Source organism: Haliaeetus albicilla, chromosome 1 (assembly GCF_947461875.1).
Source record: "Haliaeetus albicilla chromosome 1, bHalAlb1.1, whole genome shotgun sequence".
Classification (NCBI taxonomy): domain Eukaryota; kingdom Metazoa; phylum Chordata; class Aves; order Accipitriformes; family Accipitridae; genus Haliaeetus; species Haliaeetus albicilla.
In genome coordinates this window covers 38,868,343-38,894,537 of record NC_091483.1, presented here as the reverse complement: position 1 = coordinate 38,894,537, position 26,195 = coordinate 38,868,343, and the positions used below count along the sequence as shown (strand labels likewise).

The following is a 26,195-nucleotide window of genomic DNA, read 5'->3' as shown; positions in this document are numbered from 1 at the left end:
AACTTACAGTGAACACCTACAAGGCAGCTGGTTTTAGGAAATCTGGAAAATTACCAGCCTAACTCCAAATGTTGGATTTGGTATTTCCATGTAGCTTATGGAAATACCAAATCCATATATATTTCCATATTTCCAATGATGTATTGAAATCTAGACCCATTAATCAACTGAAGTTTGATTGTTTTCATTGTATTATAAAAAGAAAAGAAAAAAAAGAACTAAAATTGTACAGCTATCCACCACTGGATTTTTTTAACATAAGGTATTTTTAACTGACAAGTACTTTCAATTTATTTAATTTCTTCCTTCTGTTACAAATAACCTTTTCTAGTTTTGTAGGGCATGACATCTGGTCATTATTCTTTCTTTAATTAATATGTTCTAAAAAATTTCTTTTCTTTTTTTATCATAAAGGTCATACAAACCAGAAAATAGGTAATAGAAAGCCTTCTGAATCTACAGCCAAAAAATGATTACAAAAAAAAAACCTGAAAAAACAGCTCCAGGTGAAAACTTTCACTTTGATACAACCACCACCTTTTTTTGACAAGACCTAAATGTGCATAACATGTACTCAAGTTACTACAGAAAGATCTATTTAGCAAGAGAAATCTTGTTACAAAAGAACAAAAATTAACTGCTGCTGCGTGTCTCCAAAATAATCATTTGGAAAGCATTAAGATAAATCTCTCTGATATGAGTTGATTTACATGCCACAAAGGCTGTTTAGGCTTAAATATATTAGTTTACAAATTTCATGTGACTAAGCCCGTAACTTGTAAGCTCACAGTAGTATTTTTGCAGCTTGAGAAGCACTAATACTGAAACACATTAGAATTGAGTAATTACATGATCAGTTACACATAAAGGATATCAGTATAAGCCAGTTTTTAGCCCTTTCTAAGTACTCGAGTCAAATGTACAAATACCTTACAACTAGCAAGCCAATTTTGCCTTTTATCACCAACTCTATATTGACCCATCTTCCTTCAGTAATTAGTTGAAGAGGGATACAGAGCAGTGCCTGAAATATTTTCTACATTTTTTGACATCTCGAGGAAGGCAGATGCCAAAGACGCAGCCTTTCAGAGACGTTATTAAAAGCCAGACCGCCCTCTAGATCTTGTTGCCTTTTGCTGTTACAGAAATACTTGCCACTCAAATAAATGCTATGAAGATAGGAAGCTGCGGTAAACAATACCAAGGTGGGAACTCACTTAACGCTCCCCAGAAACAAGTGTTTTGTGCAAGGAGAAAATAACCTGCTCTGCTGGATCACTGAAGTCAATATAAAGAAATGCAGAGAACAGCAAATAGAAAAGTATCATCTTTGCACTGTATTTTACTGTCCAGTTCCTCAAGCTGTGTACCTATCAGAGCTGGTAGCAAAAGCACAATGCAGAATACAGAGAAGTCTGCCAGCAACTGAAATGATTACAGCTATAGCAATGGTAGCAAGTAATTCAGCACAATAATTTTTAAATAAAACAGCGCTTGAGAGAACTGTAATCACCCCCCTTCACTCCTTATCAAAAAAACCAAAACTGGAGTGGCAGGCTTAAGAATGCAATGCTATATGATAGGAATCTAGTCCCTTAGAAAGTTTGTGTGTGTGGGGGGGAAGTACCAGTGACTGGCAGCTCATCATTACTATATTATTTTGACTTCCAATCGAATAGCAAAGACATTACAAGAGAAGAGAAATCAAAGTGCTATTGACTATTTGAATATTTAAAAATAAACTTTACAAAGTGTATTTGAAAAAGCCTGAGCAAATCAGAAAGGAAACTAAAATGACTCCTTGCAGATTTCAAGCTGTTCTCATTTTCTCCTCAAAGACTACACTTCCAAAACAGCAAGTTGTTTTATTTTCTGTCCTGAGGGATATGCCCCAAAGCCTCAAGGGATGGCTGTTCCACCACTTTTCTCTTTCTTCTCCAGTGCATTCAATTTCTTGCAAGCTGCCTCCATCTCCATCTTTAATTTAGTCCAAGGTAATAAAAGAAATTAAAATTGCAGGCTTTAATTTTTGCCAAGTCTTAAAGTATATAGAGGTATAATTCAACTCTTCTATCTACAATGCAACCATCCCTAAAGCCCTTAAGGTATAAGGTTTTTATTTCAGTGCCCCTTTCCCCTCCTTCCCATACACGGAAAAATTATACCTGCAAATTACTTTAAAAATATTCAGTGTATGGACATTTGGGCAAATTTTAAGCAAAGAAAAAAAAAAAAGAGCTTTTTATAAAATGAGAAAGCACTAATTACATAATACATTTTCTATAAAGATAATGGAAAAGCTGCTATAACGCTGAAGCAATGGCATTACATCATTATCTCCTTTCCTCAAAGCAAAAGGCAAACAGTAGAACATTATTCATTTATTAAACTTCTCTGTACTCCATCTGTGACTGAAGGATGTTCAGACCTGTAATGGCTTTCCTTCTCAAGTAATGGAGTTTGTTTGAGCTGTGTGTTACAGCGATGCCCACAGCTCTGGAAGTTAGCCAGTCGGTGTGCTTGGCATTAGGGGCACATTAATTACCTAAAACCGTCTGGTCTAGGTAAATGGCAAGCTGGAGAATGGAATCTTCACCCATTTATAGATAGAGTGCTGATGAAAAGTTAGGCTCCTATTGATAAAGAATATCTTCGAAGTGTTGGACACTAGTTGTTAGATACGATACAAAAAAATACCGATCTTCCCACTCTCTCAGGAGCAATCTCAGACACTGGGACAAAATTCACACACCACCTTCCTGTAGTCTACACTAGCCCTAAAAAACCTGAGAAGAAGTGATGCTCAGTATCACAGTTTCAAGTGCTATGACTGCACAACTTAGCCAGTATATAAGTCAGTGTTTAAGCATCGTCCCTTTAGGTAAGGTATGAAATCCCTCAAGCTTAGGAGGGCACTGAATTTTCAGTTCTACTGTTGAGAAATACTCTGAAGATTAGACTAAAATAGCCAAGGGTCTGCACAGGTACCATCATCATATCCTCCTCCAGCAGCTACATTTTAATAGCAAACATTTGGATACTTAACTCGGAGGTTTCCTGCTGAGAACCTTCCTGCAGTCAGATAAGAGCCCAAATCCCAACCCTATGAGGAGCTCCAGCTAAATGTTTCTCATAAGATAAGGCTCTCAAGTTTCTAATATTCTCCCCCTTTTTCTCCCTCACTCGCCCCCATGCTTTGTTCCTCTCTGCTAAATGTATTAATTTTTTAATCTATCTCAGAATGATATTTTAAATCACTTCATATGCAAAGAATTCAGCACACAGCTGTAGGGCAGGGTGACTAACCAGGAACTTTGAAACCCTGTCCCTTACATATGTACTACAAGATTATATAAGTCTGTTCCAAAAAAGACTGAAACACATGTCCTGTGTCCCAGTCCAATGCCCTTTCACTTCACTGTAAGCTAATGATCTACTGTGCTATTTGAAAACACTGCAGCGTTGTAAAGACTGATCTATCAGGGCAAATTATAAAATACCAAGCAAAATAAGTTTTCACAGGCCACGAGTATTCAGTCTGCAAGAGGCACTTGGTATACAACATATTTGGAAAACTAGACATCTAATACATTCAAGTAAAGTATACTGGAGCAAATGTAATAAATCCTAATGCACTAATATGTGGCTAATCTGTGGGTGACAGCATACAGTTAATAAAAACTTCTTCAGACTCTGGAAAAAGAGATCAATCAAAGGAAATAAGGTCAAGAACAACAACAAAAAAGGATCCTTACCCGGAGTAGTATTGAAGTCTAAGATGCGGTGATGAGACTGCAGTAGATCGGGATTACTGGATGACAGGGTTCCGCTGACAGGTAAAGCAGGAGGAATGTGCTTCGTTTGCCTCAGCCCCACAATGCTGTCATCCTGAGACTGGCCAATTCCAATGTCACTGCGTCCAGAAAGAAATAAAATCGGGACTTAAAGACATTCAGAGCGTGGGCTATACTAGAGGGATGCAGGGACATCTATATTGCTACATTTTCACACTTTCAATTGCTAGCACAGTAATCACTATTTAGAAGTTAAAATTCTCCAGACAACAATGCTTGCTGTTCAGCTTTGTCAACAGCACCGAAACGTCCAAAGTGAGTTGATCTGCCTGCTCACACTGCCAGAAGATCCTCAAGTTCACCAGTAAGCTCTGAGGAGCTGCTAGGCTTGTTATTTTTTTGACAATTTCTCACAGCGGCCAACTTCTTTATTCAAAAGGTGGTACACGCCTGATCGTTCTTGTACCACTCCATCACCCAAACTTTGACTGATACTGCTGTTCCCTCAGTGCTGTTTCACAAGACCTGAATTTCACAGACATTTCACCCCATCACAGATAGGATTTGCAACTGTACTTCAGGACGTATTGTAGCCATACAATCTAAGGTCTTTCAACAGACAGGATCATTGAGATCATCCATTTTCCTACCCTGTATCACCTTCTATGAGTTCCTCTTCACTGAATGTGACTGAACTGATGCCAGCTAACTTGGAAGGCTAAGGTAAGCATCCACGCTTGGGTGCTATCAGTATCCCCTCCAAAGTGCCTGACAGCTGTAAATAAAGTATTCTGTGATAATGGTGAAAGATTTTGCCTGTTAAATTGTGAAAGGCAGGGTCCCAATGGAGGTCAGTAGTGCAAGATGGATCAGAGACAGAGCTATCATATTATAGTAGGCATTAATTTGCTTATTGCTTTTGAGTTCATAATCAGCAAGTGAAGCAGAACTGCTACAGGACATAGAGCTAGAGCTAGCCATTGAACTTTTCTATAAATATATAGATGCAAATCCTTCATAAAATACTCTAAGGGTGTAAAATGTTGAACAGCAGCCATTATAAAAAGTGAAAATAATGAAAAATTTAGCTAGTACAGGCAAAGCCTATTAAAAAGCCAAGTACATCTAAATCTGTATCCACACATGGAAATAAAGCATAAACTAGAACTTAGATTTCATTGCAAACTGCTACAATTCTAAAAAGTCAAGCTACTAAATTAAATGATGAAACACAAATGACCATTTGTACCCTAATTTTGGGCACTTAAGCTTTTGTCTACTGTTCTATCCATCCTCAGAAAACCTAAACAGAAGTAATTAAGGGCCTGATAATTATCCCTGTTGAGCTGTTACAGCACAAGCATCCTTTTGTGCTTACCAATGAATTACTTTACCCAGTACACTCTTGTACAACTTCTTTAAGTGCTATGAATTGAACAGTACTCTGTGAAGCTAGGACAGTGTCTCTGGGCATTTAAGACACAATTTTAGTTACATGGACACAGCAACTGCTTTTTAGAAGGCAATGCAACTCGAAAAAGGTTGGAGGGGTATCTCTGTATGATGTGTTTGGGTTTTCTCATTGTTTTGTTTTTAAAAAACAAGATAACTCTATATTACCAAAATATTTTACAAAGGGTAAACTCCAAGCCATGAGAGTGACAGAAACACTCAAGTTCACTGAAAAAAAAGTTTCCTGGATTCTCTCTCAATCAGAAGTTAAGCTGAATCTGAACATCTGTATTTTTGTACTTCCACATAAAGCACAAAATACTGTGACAAGCAATGATGATCAACTCAGCACACAGCACTTTCATGCTAAGTCACAAGTAAGCAAGTAAATCTTTCACTAAAACTAAAAGCATGCCCAGCAATCGGTGTCTTGTCTTTCAAGTAGGAACCACTTCACGCACACAAAAAACCCCAAGTAAACAAAAAAACCCAAAGCCCCCAAACCTCAAAATGCTTTCTGCTAAACAACTATATAGTATATTTCATAAATGTGCCAACACCAGTATTTTCTCTAAATTCAAACCAAATGTAGACAATGTGACCCTCCTCCTTATATTAATAGTTGCACTTGCATTATGTATTCCTTTTGCCGTTCGTCAGTGTTATATAATCTTATACCTATCCTGTGCGTCATGACAGAAGCAGCTTCAGTAAAGTGGATCAACTGACAAATGTTAGGTTTTTTGTTTTGTTTGTTTGTTTTTTTTTAAAAAAGGTAATGTTTCTAAAATTATTCTCAATTCTAAGTATTTGTATACTAAATTGGAAAGTATTTACCTTACACTCAATTTACTATATTTTTAAAACTTAAATCAGAATCTGAGTGAGTTCTAACTTAGGCAAACAAGAAATGAACCCCAGAAATTTCAGATACAAATAGCAACACTAGAAAACTCCAGGTCCCATGAAGATCAACTGCCCCTGCTGTTAGGTAATTTTTTTTTTTATGCTGGTGACAGAAGATTGTGGTTTTAAAGGAAAGACATTTTTTATTGCTTTCTGTATGCATTTGCCATGCAGGGAGATAGCATTAACTAAAAAATAACTTTCCTGCTGGATGACAAACACGATAGAAGGGATAATGGAATGGTAGAGCTGCCTGAATGTTTCTTCCTTCAAAATACAGTATACTGTGCATCCCACTGCAGGGCTGCAAGTAGAAAGGAGAGAGAGGGACTGCTTCCTTGTCTGAGATGCTGCATTATGGACCAGGCAGAACTTTGCTAGAGAGGGAGGTAGGGGCTGTGTTTAATCCTTATTTGGAGCAACTGAGCCTACAGACCACAAAAGCACTCTAGATTAGAAGAGTAAAGCAAGCAAAGAGCTCAAGTGGAGGCTGTAGCACACTTCAAGAGATGCCTCCTAGCCAGTGGAGAGAAGGAGATTTCCCAGTAGATACAGAGGAAATGGTGCTGTTTGCTCAGTTCGGGACGTTACTTGACATTATTGGACTGAAAAGCAAGACTGAAGGAAGGCCTTATCTCCTGCTCAAACTGATTCGTCTTTGATACTGATTTAATGTCTCACGAAGCTGACAAGCTCGCCCTAACAGTGACCTCATTCTAGTTAAAGATTGATTTTATCTGGATACATTCTGGAGGATACATTCATGTTCAAAAACAAGGTGGACAGTTTCTACTTTAATGAGTAAATAAACCTTTCATCCCTCTTGATTTTTGCTATTTAAAAACACGTGAGAATAGCTCAAGTCCCTTAATATATGCAATACCATTAATTATTAGGAAGAACGAGATAGAAGTTTCTACACTATAGGGGGAAAAAAAGCACAAACAGTTAAGTCTACAGCTACACATCTCTATGCAGAAACCGTGCAGACACAAACAACTGAATGTCAACAGGCTTTGCAGACAAATTGCTATATATAACACATGAAGTAAAGCAAGGAAAATAGGTCAAGTATACTGTTTTTCTGAGTCTTACCCGAAAAGGTCCCTGCACAGAGAAAGTGCAAAAATGAAAGGAATCAAAGAAAAAAAAAGAAAACCAACAAGAATGTTCGCAGCTTTTGCATGGAATTACGGTGAACTATGCAAAAAATCACTTCTAACAGTACGTATGGCTCATCAGAGGAACAAATGTACAAGACCAGTTGAAATAAAAGACAAACAACATAAAAAGAGGATTTACAGATTCTCCTCTACTGAAATGTATCTGCATCAATTTAAGAAATATCCATTATTTGTATATAATAATTTATATTAATTTAACCTTTACATTACTAACATTCTATTTTAAATGTTTCAGAACAATATTCATTTAGTAGGGAATACCTAACAGTAGTTAAGCAAAGTTTGTTTGGTTTTTTTTAAAGTAATAGCAGGAAAAAAATCCTAGATTTTCAGCACAAGTGTCTTTTTCATGAATTTACATAGAATAGATCTCTTCCTCGGTGGGACACAGAAAAGAAAAATGCAAGAGAAAACACTGACTACACATCAACTACCCTCTACAATTCATTTTTCCCACCGATGCCATCTGTCTGGGCCAAGAACCCGATTCCCATAAAATTATATAAAACTCATTCTTCTATTGTTTCTGACAATCCTTATCAGAACTCTATTTCTAAAATGTGTTCATAGAATAAAAGATATCAGATACCATATTTAGCTTTCATTAAAAAAATAGTCAATTCATCAAAGATCCCAAATTAAAATTTTAACCTCAGTATCCCTTATGGCAGTATGCAGAAATTCTTATAGACCACTGGAATGTGGATAAATTGAAATCATCAAACCTGCTTGCAGAGTTATTCTGAAATTAATTGCCTGGGATGCTTCCAGTTAACAGTCCTCTTAAAAGAAAACAGTAAGTGACACGAAAAAGTATTTGTGCCATCACGTTATCTATAAGAAGTAAAATATGTTCATATTGATGTCAGGAACTGCATAGTTAGTAGTCTATGATCATTCAAATATTCAGACTAGTATTTTATAGTATATTTTTTCAGATATAAGCATGGTTTGCATTAATAAATAGAAAAAGTATCATGACAAATTATAATTATCATGAGAAATTATTAAAATTTAACACAAAGGAAATATTTAAGATGAAATAAAAAACTCACTTGTACGGTTTCTGAGGCAGAATACTGATTCGAGTCTTGTCAAGTATCTTCTTTAATTTATTTCTTCCCCCAACTGTGTTGGCTTTACTTTTCTTATTTACTTTTTCTAATCCTATTACTTGCTCCACATCAACAGCAAGGTCTGGGATGGAATAACGACTCGCCTTTTTAATATCACCAATTTTAGGCAGGTGGGGAGCACCATTTCTTTTTTCCTCTGACAACCGTGTTAAGAGTTCTTTAAAAACTGCACAAGACAGGAAAAGGGAGGAAAGAAAAAGAACAAAAATGTAAAAGAAAGCTCTGTGCACCAGATCAGTTTAATATTAATCATTACAAAAAAACTGATTAGGACATTCTGTCAATTCAAGCCTTAAATGAATTTAGATCCAAGAGTTTAAAAAATTTTTAACTTTGAAAAAAGACATTAATTTTCTGTAATATGAATCAGAAAATCAGTAAATTGGCCCAGCTCAGAACAGAAACACTTAGATGACCACTTGGTTGCATGGATGGTGTCAACAGAAGGACTTTGACTTTTCAACCTAAGGACACGGGCTTCTGCAGAGTAGTAGCATGCATAAAAAGAGCACACTAGACAAAAATGAGATAGCAAAACTAACAACTGAGAAAGAAGGTTTTAAACAGGTAGCCAGCAACAAAAGCTCTCAGATGGACAAGAAATTATTAGCAACAGAATCAAAAAATCAGAAATCAGAGGGGAAACTGAAACAAAGTTATAAGGAAAATATAAGAAAGTATGAGACTACTGAGACACCTTGGGTGTTTGACAGGGCTGTCGCATCCATCTGCCAGATATACAAAACACCTCTCAGACTCCCTCAGCTCTCTAGCAAAAAGTCATCTCTGGGGCAGAAAAAAAACGATGAATTTGTGAATTAGTTCTGCTGCTGCAACTTTTAGCTTCACAAAAATGTTGATATATTTAAATAAATCAAACAAAACTGATCTTGAGATAAAGTCACATATTCTGAGCGTGAGAGGAAGTCTCCATATATAAATGGAAAAATCATCTGATGAGTTGATTTGTAATAATAAGTGAAAACTGATAATTAAAACCAAGAAATTGTAGAAAAGGAAGGAACAAGGGCAACCAGCTAAGGATGAGTATTAGGGGCTAGGTTTTACTATTATGTATTAATGTTGTCCTTAATATTCATCCTTATCCCCAGAGGTACACAACAAATCACCAAGAGACTTCAAAACCTTCAAATTAGACACACAAAGAAAAGTGGAGGAGAGTAATCCGAGCCCACAACTGTACTGTCAAAAAAGAGCTGGGGCCTGCACAGACAAATTAGATACAGGCAAGAAGATGCTGTTAAAAAAAGGAAAACTCTCCTTTGGGGATTTGTTGATAAGGAATACTGCATGCAATACATAGAAAGTAACTGTTCTGAGACTCTGCTGTGATGTGATTTCAGTATTTGCAGTGGAGCAACAAGATTAAAAACTTAGAAGAACATGACTTCTGAAGAAATTAAGAAATTGGGTTTAATCTTAAACATACTAAAGCAACACAGGAGATACAAAAAACCTAGTGTGTGAAGGATGGTTACACAGAACTTACACATAAAGAAACAAGCACCTACTGCTAAACAAGCTTATACAGATATATTAAGAAATGCTCTACTTATTAGAAACAATTGAAATATTAGAATCTTTACTGCAAAGCAAAAAAAATCCCCAGGAAATAGATTTGACAAATGACTTTTGGAGATAACCTAAACATACTTAATCGTCAGTTAGTGCAGTGACATCCTGTGGTTATACTCTGCCCTAGTTATTTGTGATGAAGAATCTGATCCGGGAAGAGATACGTGGGGAACACATCACTAGATTATATAAATAATCCAAGTATCCAGTGGTAAAAAAATCAAACAAAACCCACAAACTATTAATTACTTGTGATGTTAACTGAGGTCCTGAGCTGCTTAAAGACTCCTTTATCACTGCTTTAGTACTTGTTGGAGGGAGAAATGAAGAGAATGGATTCAGCGGGTAGCGAAACTGTTTTCATCTAGCTGGCAAGAAAGTTTTTATTAACCTTGTTGCACTCATTGTAGGCATGGACTGAAAAACGATGAGCAAATTTAGCAGACAGATTAAGAACACTGATCAACTGAAATTCCAAAAAAAGCTTCTTTCCTGAGAAAGGACGAAATGTTACATGTACAAACACTTTTCATAAGTTCGAGCTAAATGGTCACAATAGTTCCTCTTAATTCAGAAACATACACTTATGAGAGTGAAGTCACTTCATTTAAGACCCTGTTCAGAAAATTTTCTCTGCAATTATGAACTAAGGTATTTTAGGACCTGCAAGCTTCCTTTTTCTATTCTCCCCAGTACAGAGGTGTTTCAAACAAAACTATTTTAAACTATTAAAAAAAAAAAATTTAAGACTCCATATAAATTAGAACAGAAATTAGAACAAAAAGTGCACACAAACTTACCAAATAAATTTGTTTTCACAGTGATAGACAGATGAGTGTTATTTCTAAGGATTTCCATGGCTTTTGACAGCTGAATGTTTTCAAAATTTTGACCATTCACTTCCAGTATCTAAAAATACCAACAGGTAATGTCATTTTTATTTAGCAAAGAGAAAGGAAACAAAACAAAAACAAAAAAAGCTGGGGGTGGGGGTGGAAGACATTTTAAAATTACATACCTGGTCTCCACGTTTCAAGCCTGCTTCTGTGGCTTTGCTACCAAAATCTACACTGTCAACAAAGATTCCAAATCCCTTTTCTGACCCTCCCAGCAAGATAAAAGGCAAAGGGGCTTCTCGAGATGGCTTTGTTAAGGTTATCAATCTTCGTTTAGCTTTAGCAGCACAAGCAATATTTAACAGCCTCAAATGTCCACCCATTTTCTAGAAGAGAAAAAGCGTAATGAGTTATATATAACAACAGCCTGGCTACTCCCTGCCATCCTAAATTGTCAGAAAAAATGCTCACTCTTACCTCCCTCTCCAAATTGTTCTCAAATTCTTCCAAAAATCGAGTCATAGCAGGATCTCCTTCAAAATCATTGAAGTGATTGTTCACCCACAACAATACTACCCGTGTAACCTGAAAATTAATCAATAATATAAATATTTTCCAGGAACACCCAGAACATCACTAGTAAGTCCTTTAAAAATACTACTCCTTAAAGACCCTGTTTATTTCCACTGGAATCCTAAATATTATATCTGTACACCCAAACCTAGCTTTACTAATATGCATTTACCAGGAGGTTAGAATGAATTAAGTATTAAAAATGCTTTCACTTGTATAAGCAATTGTATGTTGTATTTCATAAAGAATACTCTTGAGTTAGAAAATTAACACTGGCTGTGTCAAATTCAACTGAGTAGGGAATAGAGCACACAGGTACAAGGCAATGAGTGGCTGTGTCAAATTCAATTGAGTAGGGAATAGAGCACACAGGTACAAGGCAATGAGTTAGATCCATTTCTGACTTAAAACAACAATTTCCTGTTCGTGTACATTTCCAAATCTGCTTAATTCTTCAAGCACATGATCATAAAGCTTCTGATACTGCTTTATACTGGTTCTTGAATCTCACAAATCTTTAGGTAAGCCATCATTAACTTAATTAGGCATTTACCTGTGTAAAAGAGCTATTGTATGTTTAGAGAGGCAGGAAAAAGGAACTATTGTGAGAAGCAGGAAAGGTTTTAACAGTGAATACATGCACTATTCCTCCCTTCTCTCTACCTCTACTCCCCCCAAACAACTATGATTATCAAGTTCAGAAGGATCTTAGCTGGTATTTTACAATTTGTTAGGAAAAAACCTAAAGGAATACTATCAATTAATATTATTGAAGGTAAAGCCACAAATCAGAGCTGCATGTTTTAAAACTATATGCTTCCACTATAAAATTTTATCTTAGTATGTGATTTGACCTAGAGCATCAGCAGCACTTGTCCTGACAAAACAAAAGAGGTTTGATGTCTGGAATTAATATAGACTCATGCTATTTTAAAAAAGCTCCTGAATCCAAAACAGTTGTGCCACTCAAAGTTATCTCTAAAAATACAGCTGCATTTCCTCTGTTATGCTAGGAAAGTAAGTTAGTAGGGGAAAACCTCTAAACATTTAAAAAACTAGAGCTTAAGAACAAAATCTCATACAATTTTTAATCAGTTAAAGCTAACCCCTGTCCGTTCTTTGCATCTGCACAAAATCTAAATCTCTGCAGCTGCTTTTGCTAAAGGTCTGACACCAGGCACCCAAAACCAAACCCTGCCACCCTCATGAACAGTTTCCAAGTAGTCTGCCTTTTACCCCAGAAAAGCAAGTGAATTCCGAAGAATTGCCAAAATTAATGACCAAACTAATCAAGTATTTCAGAAGTCCTTCCTTCAGAAGATTTTTAACAGGAGGCAACTGTACAGCACTACATGCTGCAGCTCCCAGGCACAGGGATATAGCTAGGGGTAGCATTTCTGACATATATGAGATTTTTCCACCCTGAAATTGAAGATTAACTTCCTTTCTGTTAAACATCTGTGGTGTTTTTCATTAATGTGGATGACATTGGAAGATCCAGGCAACGTCTTGTTAAATTTAGGCTAATTGCAGATTTTTAAAACTGGCTGGGAAGTTGCAAGCCGTACCACGTAATATATTTTAAATCACTACAGTGATAGCTTCAGTATCAATGCTGCTTTCAAAATTGGGACTTACTAAAGTACACCCAAATGACACTGCACTGGAAAGGGTTGAATGGTGATTTCCAAAGGAATGCCATTATTTGTATCACAACCAGGAACAGCATTAAAAGAGGATTAAAGCTGTAAAATCAAGTACCCTGCTGCTGGGCAAAATCATCAGTAAGGTTGGATCTCAAATGTCCCAGTCTGATTACTACTGAGTACTGATCATCCTCAGGAAGTTTTACTCAGCCTTTTCCCTCTCCTCACTGCCTATCAGCCCCTAATACAAAACAGCCAAAATCTTCCCAATTCCTTGTTCCTCACTTGCTTATCTCCACTTGTCCCAAGCTGTTCTCTGACTCTTGCCTTTCTGTCGGGGCTACTGGATGTCAGAAGGGGTTGTTACTGAGATGGCAGAACAAAGAATTGCTCTGTTTTCAGATGTGATACCAGCCACTGTGCTGGCTCATGCTTTTACAGAGGCTGAGGGGATTATCCATTGTAGGACAGGAAAAATAAGTTTAAAGATGAACTCCAATATTATATCTCAGAAGCTGTAACAAGCCTATGCTAAACAATATTAGCTGCAAAGCCTATCTTCTCTGCCAAATGTAAGATCCTTCCTCCAAGGCACAGATATGCTAGCATTTCTAGAAGAAATACCCAGATTTAAATAAAAGTTGAAAACTGAATTTCTCTTTAACCTTGTTGATATAATTCCCTTGGTTTCAAATTTGAAAAAAAAATCTGGAAATTTTTCGTAGTTTTTTTACATATGAGAGAGTTGTATACAAGTGAAAATAAAGCATTACAGTGTGAAGCACAGTATAGCCTAAATAGACAGTGTGCCAAAACAGGATATGCAGGGTCTTATTCTTCCATCATGGCAGTTTTGTTTAGGGAAGAGGATGTTTGATTGCTTTCTTCTGTTTGGGTTGGTTTTTGTTTTAATACTGTGTAAGGCTCAACAGATTCTTAACAACAGCTGTATTTTCTAGTCTCTTTTTTATATAAAAACAAATTATCACAAAATATTTGCCAAGTTGTGTTAACTAGTATTATGCATGGAAAACACAGAACTTAGTTATACACTCAGGTTTCGAGACACAATAGAATTCTATTGAATTATATGAAAAAAACCCACTGATTATTGGGAAAAAGCTTTCCTTATACTTGCAAGTAACTAAGTTATGTTGTAAAAACACAGCAAGGTAAAACATGGCTAATTTACCTTTCCTGAGCACATTAATACTTAAATAAAATAAAGAAAAAAATTTCTTAGTGTTATCCATATATTCTGCCATTAAAATATGTCACCAGCTATTTGTGTCTTATTCAGTTTAGTCATTCTCTCTAAAACATACATTATTTTTAATAGCTTATATTTCAATCCAAATGGTAACAAGTATGTAAATCAGGGGATTTTAACCTTATCCCTGAGGCTGGGGTCATTGAACCACTCCAACAACTTCTTGCCCACTTCCATCGGGCTGGAAAGAAAGGTCCGATATGTCAACAGGAAGTCCTCTATAAATGTTGGGTCTACCACAGAGTGCTCTTCCACCAAATGCATTGTTAACCTTTCAGCTGTTCCCTATTAAAAAAAAATAATCTTAGTTATTAAAACAGGTTTTCAATAAATGCAAATTTGTTTTCTCGTAACATACTGAAGATGCTCTACACAAGAAAGAATACTGGCATCTATTGACCGATGAGCTAAGCAAAAATAACAGCTTAATCATTGTGATAAGAAATGTAAAAAACATATGCAATTCATTTCTGTAGAAATCACCTAGTTATCAATGTGCATAATTATAAAGAGAAAAACTAGAAATATTAACTGTATTTTTAAATATATATTTTTATAATATACATCTCAACTAACCCTGGACCTAACTTGACAAGTTAAAAAGTTTATAGAACACGGACTTTTGCAAGACATGCCCTCTTTTGCTTTTACCTTGATGACAATGTGACCTTTTCTTGTTCCAGTGCGATCAAGCTCCCTGTGCTCCTTCACCATCACAATCTCCCCTTCCTCTTCTACCTTCTGCATGTTCTTTTCTACTTGATTGAGGATGCGGCAATAATCTTGCTGGGCTATACAAACAAACTGGAAAGAATCATTGCGCACCAGTATTAAAAGGTAAAATCTTCAGAAAAGCATTTAGACTTAAGATGCAAGTACTCCATTAACAGAGAAGATAAAGCAATTTCCCAACCTGCAATGAGCTAAATTTGTCTTTCCAGCAGTTCAGCTGTAGTAAGCAGATGAATACACAAGCACAGTATTTCCACTACAACCTTGCAGTTAGAGGAGACCAAGATTCCTTAGAGCAAAATGATTTAGCATTATTAGCCATTTTTTTTAGCTGCTCTGATATCCCCTCTACTGGAGATGAAGCTCACTATTCTAGTAGCTGGTATTTTTTCTCCCATGCAAGCTTTTGCGTGGTACTTAGAAGGGTTAAGAGATTGAAGGGAAAACCTAGCTTTTATTTTTTGTGCCTATTGCTACTGTAAATAATTTTCATTTTTCATAGCTATTATTAATAAAGTCAATCATTAAGAAAACTAACATTTATTCAATTACATGAATGCAGGCACACAGAAACAAATTACTTCTGGATTAAAGCATACAGCAGGAAAAATATTTTCTATGGTCATCTGCTCAACCAAGAATAAGTGCAAGAATAAATATCTGAAGAATATCCCTAGCACCTACAGTATGCAAATATAAGACCACCCACTACAACTTAGAAAAAGAAAATACTGTACACACTATGAATTGCCTTCTGTAACTTGGTACAAGTTTTATACCTTTGTTTCTTTTGGGGGACAAGATTAAACTGTCTTCTTATATGAACTTGGGTTTTTAACTGAAAGGAAATAACAGTGTTTCTTCTAACTGAAAGGTTGTTAAATCGTGGACATACTTAGGACAAAGGCATGAGATTCACAGAGATAGTATTTTCTCCTGCACTCTTTATAATTCATTTACATACCTTTTCTATTTCCAGCAGCTAGTAGTAGCTGAAACAGAAGTCCCACAGTTTGGATTTGTTGCAAAACATTATCCTAACACAATATCATTTATGCACTTCTTGGAAGTCAGAAGGGCAAACTAAACCAGGTGACTCCATTTACACCCATTTCAAAGGGCATCTACTGGAAGCTAATTAGCCATCAGGACCAAGCAAAATGCTTAATTCACCCAGGGCTTGGCTGTTATTTTCTGGATGGGAATAAGCAAACAGCAACCATATATCCAGATTAGGCTAGTAATGTTACTCTATGAGAACCATTGCTTACATCTGACTGCTTGTGTTATAGCAAACATCAAGGCATTTTCCTTGAAAGGCCAGGTTAGCTGAAACTAGAAGATTTTCCACTCAAACCATGGGAGAGACAGCTTGTATTACTTTAAGATTCAGTAGCTGAGTCGAGTAAGGAAGAATGGCTGTTACCTGTAGGAGAGCCTGTAAAGGCTAATGGACCTCAAGATCCTACTAAGGGAAAGTTTGAAGCAACGGATGTATGCAACAGGCTACTGGGCCTCAAGTTCTGGGGAAAGCCTGTAGATAAACCTCTTCATCTAAAATGATCCCTATCCAGATGAAGAGAATTCAATTTCCCAGACTGTGGGTATGCAGAAACCATTATTTCCCAACTACTGTACAGGGTTACACACTGGAGATTTTACATATATTCAGTTTTACAGGGTAACACACTGGAGATTTTACATATATTCAGTTTTAAGTAAAACCATGCCTGGCTATCGAGTTGCATTACACCTATATGTATGTGATTTTGCATGTATTACAGTCCGACACTCTACCTGGCAGTCATCCACTTTGGTTCTCATCACTCCTTTCATATACTCCTTTTCCATGGTAGGAGAAACACCAAAACTGTTCCCCATGCAGAGTATCTCTGTTCTTCCATCAGGGTACGTCACCTCCACAGAGCCATTCAAAATGACTGACCAGGAATCCAGCTACAAATCAAATGTTGCAGGATACATGAAGACTGTATCACTTAACACTGTAATATCATACTATATAGGTACAATCCTTACTATTCTTCCAAAGGAAAAGTTATTTTTAGCACCTGTTAAAAACATCTATAAGCTAGTTTACTTTAACTGTGCAGCTACTTCCAGCTCAAGAAAACCAGAATCCTATGTTTAACTTTAATGTTAAGAGTTTATGTAAGAATGTAAAAAAAAAAAAAAAGAAAATTAAAAAAACCCAAACCAACAAACAAAAAAGGTGGTTTTAAAGCACCACTTAAACACCGAAATGAACTCCCCGAATCAGCTCCAATAGGCAGGAAGTATTTTGTACATTACAAAGAGTATTTTCTTATGCTTTCATTGCATAAGAAATGTTGTGCAAGTACTTAAGCAAAAGCTTTCAAACTATTACAGAACGAAAAGAGGCATAATTCACCTGCTCAAAGTTATTTTTTCTTTTTTAATTTCTAAGCAACAAAAAAGGACCTTAACCCTGTGGAATCTGGGATGTCTGGTATAATAGGAGAGTCCAAAGTAACTTCTACTGACCTCTTCCCCATCGTTCAGTACAATAGTTCCTGCTCTCTCCACAACTGCAAACACCATTACAGCACAGAGCTCCCTCCTCACTGACATTGTCATGTTGGCGAAAGCAGGCAATTGATGCATGAATTCCAGTAGTTGTTCTGAAGGAGAAAAAGCCCACTGAGTCGTGCATGTCAAAACAATAAAACACAGTAAAGACAGTTCTTCAGCAAGATGCCTGAGGCTACTTAAGCTAAAATGCTGCACAATCATTTCTGTATACTAATAAATTATGTACAGTGGCCTGTTGTAATTACTGGGTATTTTGTAGACACAGACTGGCTGGTCATATCATCAATAGAAGCCCTGCGAAGTAAAAGTCAGCATAATGGAAGAACTGTAATGTAACCGAGAGCTCTGAATACAACCAATGATATTTGTAATACTCCAGCCAGTATTACTCCCTTAAGACTATGACAGGCCTACAGAAAACACAGCAAGACTTTAAGAAGGGAAATTTCACAAAACTGAGAAAGTTCATTGGTAAAGCCATCCCTTCCTAGGCTAAACTTAACAGTAAATTGTACTTGGCCATCATCTGGCACATTCACAAAGCTCCCCTTGGATGGACCAGACAGGATTACTGCCTTAAAGGTGACTACTGCTGCTCTGTCTTCTACATGGACTGGAGTTGCTCTTGTACTCAACAGTGAACTTCTCCCGTATTTTCACTTTTTACATTGTTCATAACTACAGAACTCAATTTTTCTTAGTAGTCCAGCTGAAGGATTATATTCTGTAAGTGCTAGACATTTTTGCATTCAGTTTGGTCTAAAAACCTACTGAAAGTAGTCAGTAGGACCCCATCTTTTTCCTAAATTTTTATTTACTCAGAATCACTGAATGGTTCAAGGTTGGAAGGGACCTTTGGAAGTCATCTGGTCAAACCCACCTACTCAAGCAGGGCCACGTACAGCCAATTGCCCAGGACTGCAACCTGTGCAGTGCTCTGTCACAGTAAAAAAAAAAAAGTGTTTCCTGGTGGTCAGACAGAGCCTCCTGTGTTTAAGTTTGTGCCCATTACCTCTGGTCCTCTCACTGGGCACCAGTGAGAAGACCCTGGCTCTGTCTTCTTTACACATTTCCACCAGGTATTTGTACACATTGATGAGATCCCCCTGAGCCTTCTCTTCTCCAGGCTGAACAGTCCCAGCTCTCTTAGACCTTCATCATATAAAAGATGCTCCAGTCCCTTAATCATCTGATAATCAACCTTAAACATCATTTAGTCATACTTTGATAAAAGAAAAAAATTAAAACTCAGCCAGTGAAACAGATTAGATTACAAATTGTAAGAATTTGAATTCTAGTTCTGTTTTGCTTTCGATGCATTAACCTGTACGTTAACAGAGCAAATTAGTTTGATTAGAAGCACATTTACGTAAAGGTCTTAACAGCTCCAATGTTTAACACAAATGTATATCTTTGGTTAAGACCAGACACAATGTCACAACTTACAATTAAAAAATTTAATGTGATAAGCATCCAGTGTTAACATTGACGACTTTGCCAAGGTTCTGTCTGTAATGACAGTACACAATGATGTTTGCTTCATAAACCAGTTCTGATATCAATTAGAAGTTGAAGCTTGAGATACAAAGGGCCAGAAACTAATAGTTTTCACCCATATTATGTGTGTTTTCCTCCTCTTCTGTGGTTGTACTCATTCACTGGCTGAATTTATGAATCACCTTACAGAATAAGCACTGAACTTACCAACTACAAAAGCCAATGATGAAAATAAAACCTCAAGCTCAAAAAGGAATATACTTTTGATGAAGGAGAACAAGTTTGACAGTATTTTACTACATTGCAATACTTACCAATGTCATCATCTGTTCTGTCTATTGGATCTTTCTCCAAGCAGTCTCTAACAATATCCCTACTCATCAAAGGATCCGATGCCCTTTCAATGTCTTCTTCATCATCATCATCCTCAGAATCCACTGCTGTCTCTGGCAACCCACTAAGATCCATATCACCAGCCTCACTTTCTGTAGCCTAAATTCATGTATCAACAATTAAAAAAAAACACAACAAACAAACAAAAAGAAAACATTCAAATGTGTTATTCACTGCTACAGTTTTGTAGTCAAATGTACACAAATGAATTCTATCACCTAACAGATGAATCATAAATTCACTCTATTTTTTATATTGCTTTTTTATTTACGTATCTTTTTGAAACAACTAACAATTAATCAACCCAAACCCACTGTTTAAACAGGGCTTTTAACACTTGTTTCAATCAGCCACACAAACAGGATTCAATAAACATTATTTAATCAGTAGGTCTGGGGGGAATTGAAGGCAGTTGTATTTCAAGGAACAATTTCTTGGAATATTAGCTGAACATATTTTTTTAAAATGAACAGTTCATTTAAAACAGTTTCTGTTCCTGCCCCAACTTTACATTTTCAGACGCTTAGAAATACAATGTCATTTTAAGTAGACAGTTTGGGGAAATAAGTACAGCATCAAAACACTACAGGAATTTAGCTATCTCCCAGTAACCTAGGACTATATTTCTCTTTTACAATTCCAGTTCAACATAGTTAAATATGGCTTTCATTTGCTGATAAAATATATAAGAATTTACAAATGCAGAAAAAATGCGAAGTCACTGCTTAAACACCACAGATGGACTACACAGAATACCTGCCAAACATAACCTCCTTTAAACTGTATTAAAATGAAGGAGAACATAGTCCATATATAGCCTGAGGTCGTTAGCATAGCACCCAAAGGTAAATACATTTTAATGATTCAGTTTTAAGCCCAAACACTTAATAAATCCCACAAACATTTGTCTGTCACAGCTGATAAAGCTTCTTTTTCTCAGAACCTGATTTACTACCATGGCAGCAGCCAAGGCTCAGCTACGACAATTTTTAAGGAAATGCAAGCTTCTAACGAGCAAGTTTTAAGCCATGGCTTGAGAAATCAAGTTTCACACCCCTTACAGGGATGGTTTGTTTCTGAGACTCTGGAAACACACAGTGCATTCACGTCTACTTTAAAAATACTACATGGGGCAAAACACAGCTACTAAAGCCTGTTTTATTGATCTGCCCCTCACACTGGTTAAAAAAAGAAACACCCCAAACTAGGTCAACCCTCCACACACAGAGAAGGTTAAGACAAATTACATTGGTATTTTCATAGAATCATCTTCCCTATTTGTGCCTCACTAGCTGTGGCTGACATCTGTTACTTTAATGCCATTATACACAGCCACCTTACGAATGGTAGCATATGGCTGGAGACAGATCAGGGCAGCTAGTGATATTCTTAAATGCTTCTGTCCTACAATACAACACAAGCTTTGTAACAGGGTCTTGTTAATATAAAAAGCATAACAGCAACTACACAGTATCCAAATTATTCTCACTTTGTGTTTTGGGTTTTTTTGGGGGTTTGGGGATTTGGTTTTGGGGGTGGAGTTTTTTTAAGAAAAAATTCTGAGTATTTCTTAAGCAGGGTAAAGAAGGATGGTATACAGGCATGCAAACAAATCACAAAACTGATAGCACTGATAGTAGTATTTTCATTAGCAGTCTTACTGTGCTTGACATGCATGTTCTCTATGATATATTTGAAACAGTTGCTCTAACTACTTCTACAAAATAGCCTTCATCAAAAGCGACTGTTGGAAAAATTAGTGACGATGAGTCAGTAGACACACAGCTTATGACACCAATCTGTCAGAATCAGAAGTCTCCAACAGTGACAATGCCAGTGACAGTAGGACTGACTAATTCACGAGTCAATTTTGCAGACCTTCCCATTACTAATGAGCACCCCTCCTACCTGCCTAGAATAAGCTCTCAAAAACGCATAAGATGAATGCAGAACTAAATTTAGTCACACAATGCTAACATACATGAGAAAATTAGACATATTCTACAAAACTGATTATTAAAAGACAAGTTGACTGTCTTAAAACAATAAACCAAAAACAGAAGTCAAAGCTCTATTATCAAGAAAAGTTGATGCTGTTTTAAAAAAATTCTCACACAAATTAAATGCAATTATGTATTCAGAATATACTTTAAAAATTACAACTGAAGGTTACAACTACTTCCTGAAGATGATCGCTTTTTACAGAGCTAATTAAATCTTTCTGACAACTGAAGTCATTGGTAGAAATCTGAATGTTAAAGCAACTATTTCTAACTTACTAGTTATCCAAAAATATAAACCACTGCAACAAAGCTCAGAATTGAATGCAACATTCCACAGAGTAACAAGAAAATTTATTAATTTAACTTTAACCTTCAAAAATAAACTGTATCTTTTGAGGAAAAAAAAAAAAAGAAAAGAAAAAGAAAAACCTTTTCTCCAAGCAATTTTCTGAAAAAGATATGATTATGCAAAAGTTAGCAAAGGATGCAATATACATTCACAGTAGTAAAGAATCAAACAATTCATCCCACAGGGACTCCTTCTGAGTTTATACGTGCAAAAAGTTTTGCATGAATTTTGTTACATTATTAAGAATAATTGGATCTGTCTTCATGTTAAAAGCACACACCAATTTATCTACAGAACATCGCAAATAGCTTCTTTAGGCTTTGTAGCATCAAGTATGACGTTAAGCACTCACAGTTCTCTTGCTGACACATTAAACTTCAACTTCGAATACTTTTGTACCCCTCACGTGTTAGAAAAATCAAGCACGTTCACACAGGAACCCTTAGTTATGAAGCAACAGCCATGCATTTGTGTAAGACTGAAGGGAAAACCTCGATTAGCTCCTTTGAGGACAGAGGCTTCCTTATAAACCTCACGATGAGAAAATCCAGAACACAAGATGAATACCTGACAGAATTTGTACTACAGTCAATCATGAGGCTTAGAGCTTCCCAAGGCATTTAATCAAGGATGAAGAACACCTTGGAAATCAGTGCTTTCACAAATGCATTTTGTCCTTTGTTTCTTGGTTAATAAGAGAAATTAGCTTCACTTAAATAAATCTAAAGAGACTGCATGTAAGAAAAATGCTGCTTGCAGCTTGGAGTACAAAACAATGTCTCTCCAAAGTCTGAATACGAGTTGCAATGAAAATTTTCTTCACAGTTGGAAAGATGCCATGAAAAATTTGCTGAAGTTTCAAAGGAATCGCATGACAGCCTAATATTTTATTTGTCACATCACCAACAAGAAAGTCAGAAGACTTAAGACAGACATTTTCAAGCCTGAGTTGAAGAGTTATTTCACATATGGTACCTAAGGTGACCTGCCCAACTTTAAGCAGTGTCTTATTAAGGCTAGTATTGTAGTAATACAAAAGTGTTTGTTCCAACTGCTAAGGATCTCCAAGACCACAGTCACTTCTAGATTTGAGTAATAATGGCTAATTAAACAAATACCATGAAATAACTAGGAAAAGATGGAAAGTAAAGGAGCCTTCTGTAAGTTTTCTCAGTTAGCCTTTGGCTCCTTGACTGATGGTAGGAGGGGGGAAAAAAAAAACCAGCAAAAATCTATCATTCCCTTAGGTCAAACTGGGCAGACTGGGGAAATGGAAGACCCTGTTAGTCCCTTTAGACTGGTATGAGAGGAAACTGATTAAGCCTAACTTTACTAGTCTTTCATTTTTTGGAGGCATCATGAACACTGACATAATGAGAGAGGTGGTAAGACTACATGAACAGCTAAAGAAGGTGACCTCCTTTACTGCCTCATTTCCTTCTCCAACCAATTTTTGGGTATCTGTTGAGAAAAAGATCAGAAGACACCAAGGAGGATGTTGGCTTATCCAACAGATCTGTACCTTTACAGTCAAGTAACTGTCCCTCCCGTGTTATAACTGTTTCATCATGCATGCCTGCATACACACACCAGCCTTACTATGGGAAAGAAATGGGAGGACATGGAGAACTGCTTACAAGACGACTGGCTCTGTTTTAGGTTGCCTTCATAGTTTACTTTTCTACACTGGTTTGCAGAAAAAGCTGATCTTAACATAAAGAGAAAAAACTAGAAAACCCTTAAAATTAGCCATATTAACTACTGCTTTCTTAGTATTTTAAACAGAGTATTTTAGCCTAGACTTTTGTTTATTTTTATTTGTTTTGGGTTTGTGTGGCAGGGTTTTGGTAGCAGGGAAGGGGCCGCTGGGGTGGCTCCTGTGAGAAGGTGCTAGAAGCTTCCCCGGATCCCAGTCGGACCCACCTCTGCCCAGGCCAAGCCCATCAGGGATGGTGGTAGCGCCTCTGGGAGAACAGATTTAAGAAGGGGAACCAGCAGTGAGTAGGGGGATTGGAATGTGACAGGAACCCCTCTGCAGACACCGAGGTCAGTGAGGAAGGAGGGGAGGAGGTGCGCTGGAGGAGGGGATGCCCCTGCAGCCCCTGATGAGGCAACAGGCTGTCCCCCCCCAGCCCATGGAGGGAAGCGGGGGAGCAGATGCCCACCTGCAGCCTGGGGAGAGAGGAGCCCACGCCGGAGCAGGGGGATGCTCCCCAAGATGGCCGGGACTCCATGGGAAAGCCTGCACTGCAGCAGTCTGTGCCTGAAGGACTGCGGCCCGAGGAAAGAACCCATGCCAGGGAAGTTCCGTGGAGAATTGTCTCCTGTGGGAGGGACCCCAGACTGGAGCAGGGGAAGAGTGAGGAGTCCTCCCCCTGAGGAGGAAGGAGCAGCAGAGACAAGGTGTGATGAACTGACCCCAACCCCCATTCCCTGTCCCCCTGCACCGCTGGGGAGGAGTAGGTAGAGAGAAATGGGAATGGGGTTGAGCCAGGAAGGAGGGACGGGTGGGGTGAAGGTGTTTTAAGATTTGGGTTTACTTCCCATTATCGTTGTTTTAATTTGATTGGTAGTAAATTAAATTGATCTTGTTTTTTCCCCAAGTTGAGTCTGTTTTTTGCCTGTGACCATAACTGGTGAGTGATCCCTCCCTGCCCTCGTCTTGACCCACGAGCTTTTCTTTGTTTTCTCCACCTCATTCCACCAGGGCAGGGGAGGAGTGGGCAAGCAGTTTCGTGGTGCCAGGGCTTAAACCATGACATTATTTTAACCACTTTTTTTAGGAAACATTAAGAAAAAATTGCATCATTTTGAGTAATAAATCCCCTTTATGACTAATGTCATCAGCTAAATTGACAATCCAAAATGTCCAAACATGCAAGAGAAAAACACTGGGGAAAAAAGAAATCATAGAAGACACTTTTTGCGCAAACCAGAAATATATTCATTGCCTGATGCAGTCCTTCAAGTCCATGAAGGTAACAAAGAAAGCAGCCAAGCTCAGCTCAAAAAAACCATCCCCACCTCATTTTTTCAATCATTGTAGTTTAAGGGCTAAAAAATAAATTAAAAAATGAAGTGAAAAATGTTTATTAGTGAAAACATTCATTTTTTACTTCATAATTTATAAGCCAATACTGATACAGAACACCAAGAACTCTGGCACGACACCTCTTGTGAAATCACTTGCAGAAGTTCCATTAGGCTTGAAAGATTTTCTCCTGTCATTATATAGGTACATTGGATCCAGCTTTTCACAGAGAGAAAACATGGCTGGGGTTTTGTTTTACATTAGCTTTCAACTGGGCAAAAAAATTTACAATATTAATAAATTGCTATGAAATTCAAACCATGTAATTATACTATGTTTGTTAAAAAATTATCATATATATATCAATTATAACTATTACATGCATACAACTCATACATAAATCTAAGGTAGTGACATTATTTTTTCATACTCTACTAACATGAGTGCAAATGGCCATGAAGTATCTTAAAACTCCTTCAGTCTAAGATTTTTACTGCTGTCTCTCTTTGTAGTTATTCTTTCATTATCTACTACAAATTTACAGCACAGCAGCTCACATCTGTCACAGGCGTCAGTCTGAGCACTATTCCTCCCTAGAGATGGAAAAATGTAATAATCCAGACAAAGCACACCAGGAACAGCATCGTCCTCTATTGCCAACTAATTGCCACTTTCTCAAAATGGAGCAACATTTGCTGAGACCACAGGCATACAGAACAAGGACTCTGAAAGCTACCCCTAGGCTATAAATTGCAGAACAGATTAGAGGACCTGAACTCACCAGGAGTGCTGAGGTACTGCAGAGGACTTAGCCGAAGGTGGGGGAGAGTTCAGTAGGACCTAGCTTACTTGACCGTTTCAGATGTCCTTGCATTAACCAGAGCCCTGCACTGCACAGGGTGATATAGTCAGAAAGACTGACTTAATCTTAAGGTAAAACCTCTTTATTTTGCAGACAACAACTTAGGGGCAGGCTGCATGGACTCTCTGGTTTGAGAGAGAGAAAGGTTTGGGCGCTCTCAGGAAGACTTTCTGGAAAGTAGACCTTTCTTCTATGAGTTACCGTATCAGACTCATGAGAAAACAAAGTTGACATCTTGAAAATTTCCAAGCAATACACACATCCTGGGAGGGTCTCAAAAAGGATGTTCCCGGTTTCCTGTACCGCCAGCAGTATCTGGGCAGACACCAGAGGGCACGTAGGGCCGGCAGGAAGCCACCGGGCT

At 37.3% G+C, this 26,195-nt stretch overlaps 1 protein-coding gene across 10 annotated transcripts in view; it reads right to left on the bottom strand.

The window, feature by feature from the left end:
- The window catches only part of RAPGEF2 (Rap guanine nucleotide exchange factor 2), a 194,014-nt gene that overhangs the window by 19,741 nt on the left and 148,078 nt on the right, over positions 1–26,195 (bottom strand). For all 10 annotated transcript variants that reach the window (XM_069786196.1, XM_069786180.1, XM_069786188.1 and 7 more), the window contains 10 exons: positions 19,508–19,685; positions 17,649–17,785; positions 16,923–17,081; positions 15,045–15,197; positions 14,514–14,678; positions 11,382–11,489; positions 11,087–11,290; positions 10,869–10,977; positions 8,392–8,638; positions 3,756–3,913 (listed from right to left, as the gene is read on the bottom strand). In XM_069786196.1, the coding sequence (XP_069642297.1) occupies positions 3,756–3,913; positions 8,392–8,638; positions 10,869–10,977; positions 11,087–11,290; positions 11,382–11,489; positions 14,514–14,678; positions 15,045–15,197; positions 16,923–17,081; positions 17,649–17,785; positions 19,508–19,685 (1,618 nt within the window). The remainder of the gene's footprint in view (positions 1–3,755; positions 3,914–8,391; positions 8,639–10,868; positions 10,978–11,086; positions 11,291–11,381; positions 11,490–14,513; positions 14,679–15,044; positions 15,198–16,922; positions 17,082–17,648; positions 17,786–19,507; positions 19,686–26,195) is intronic.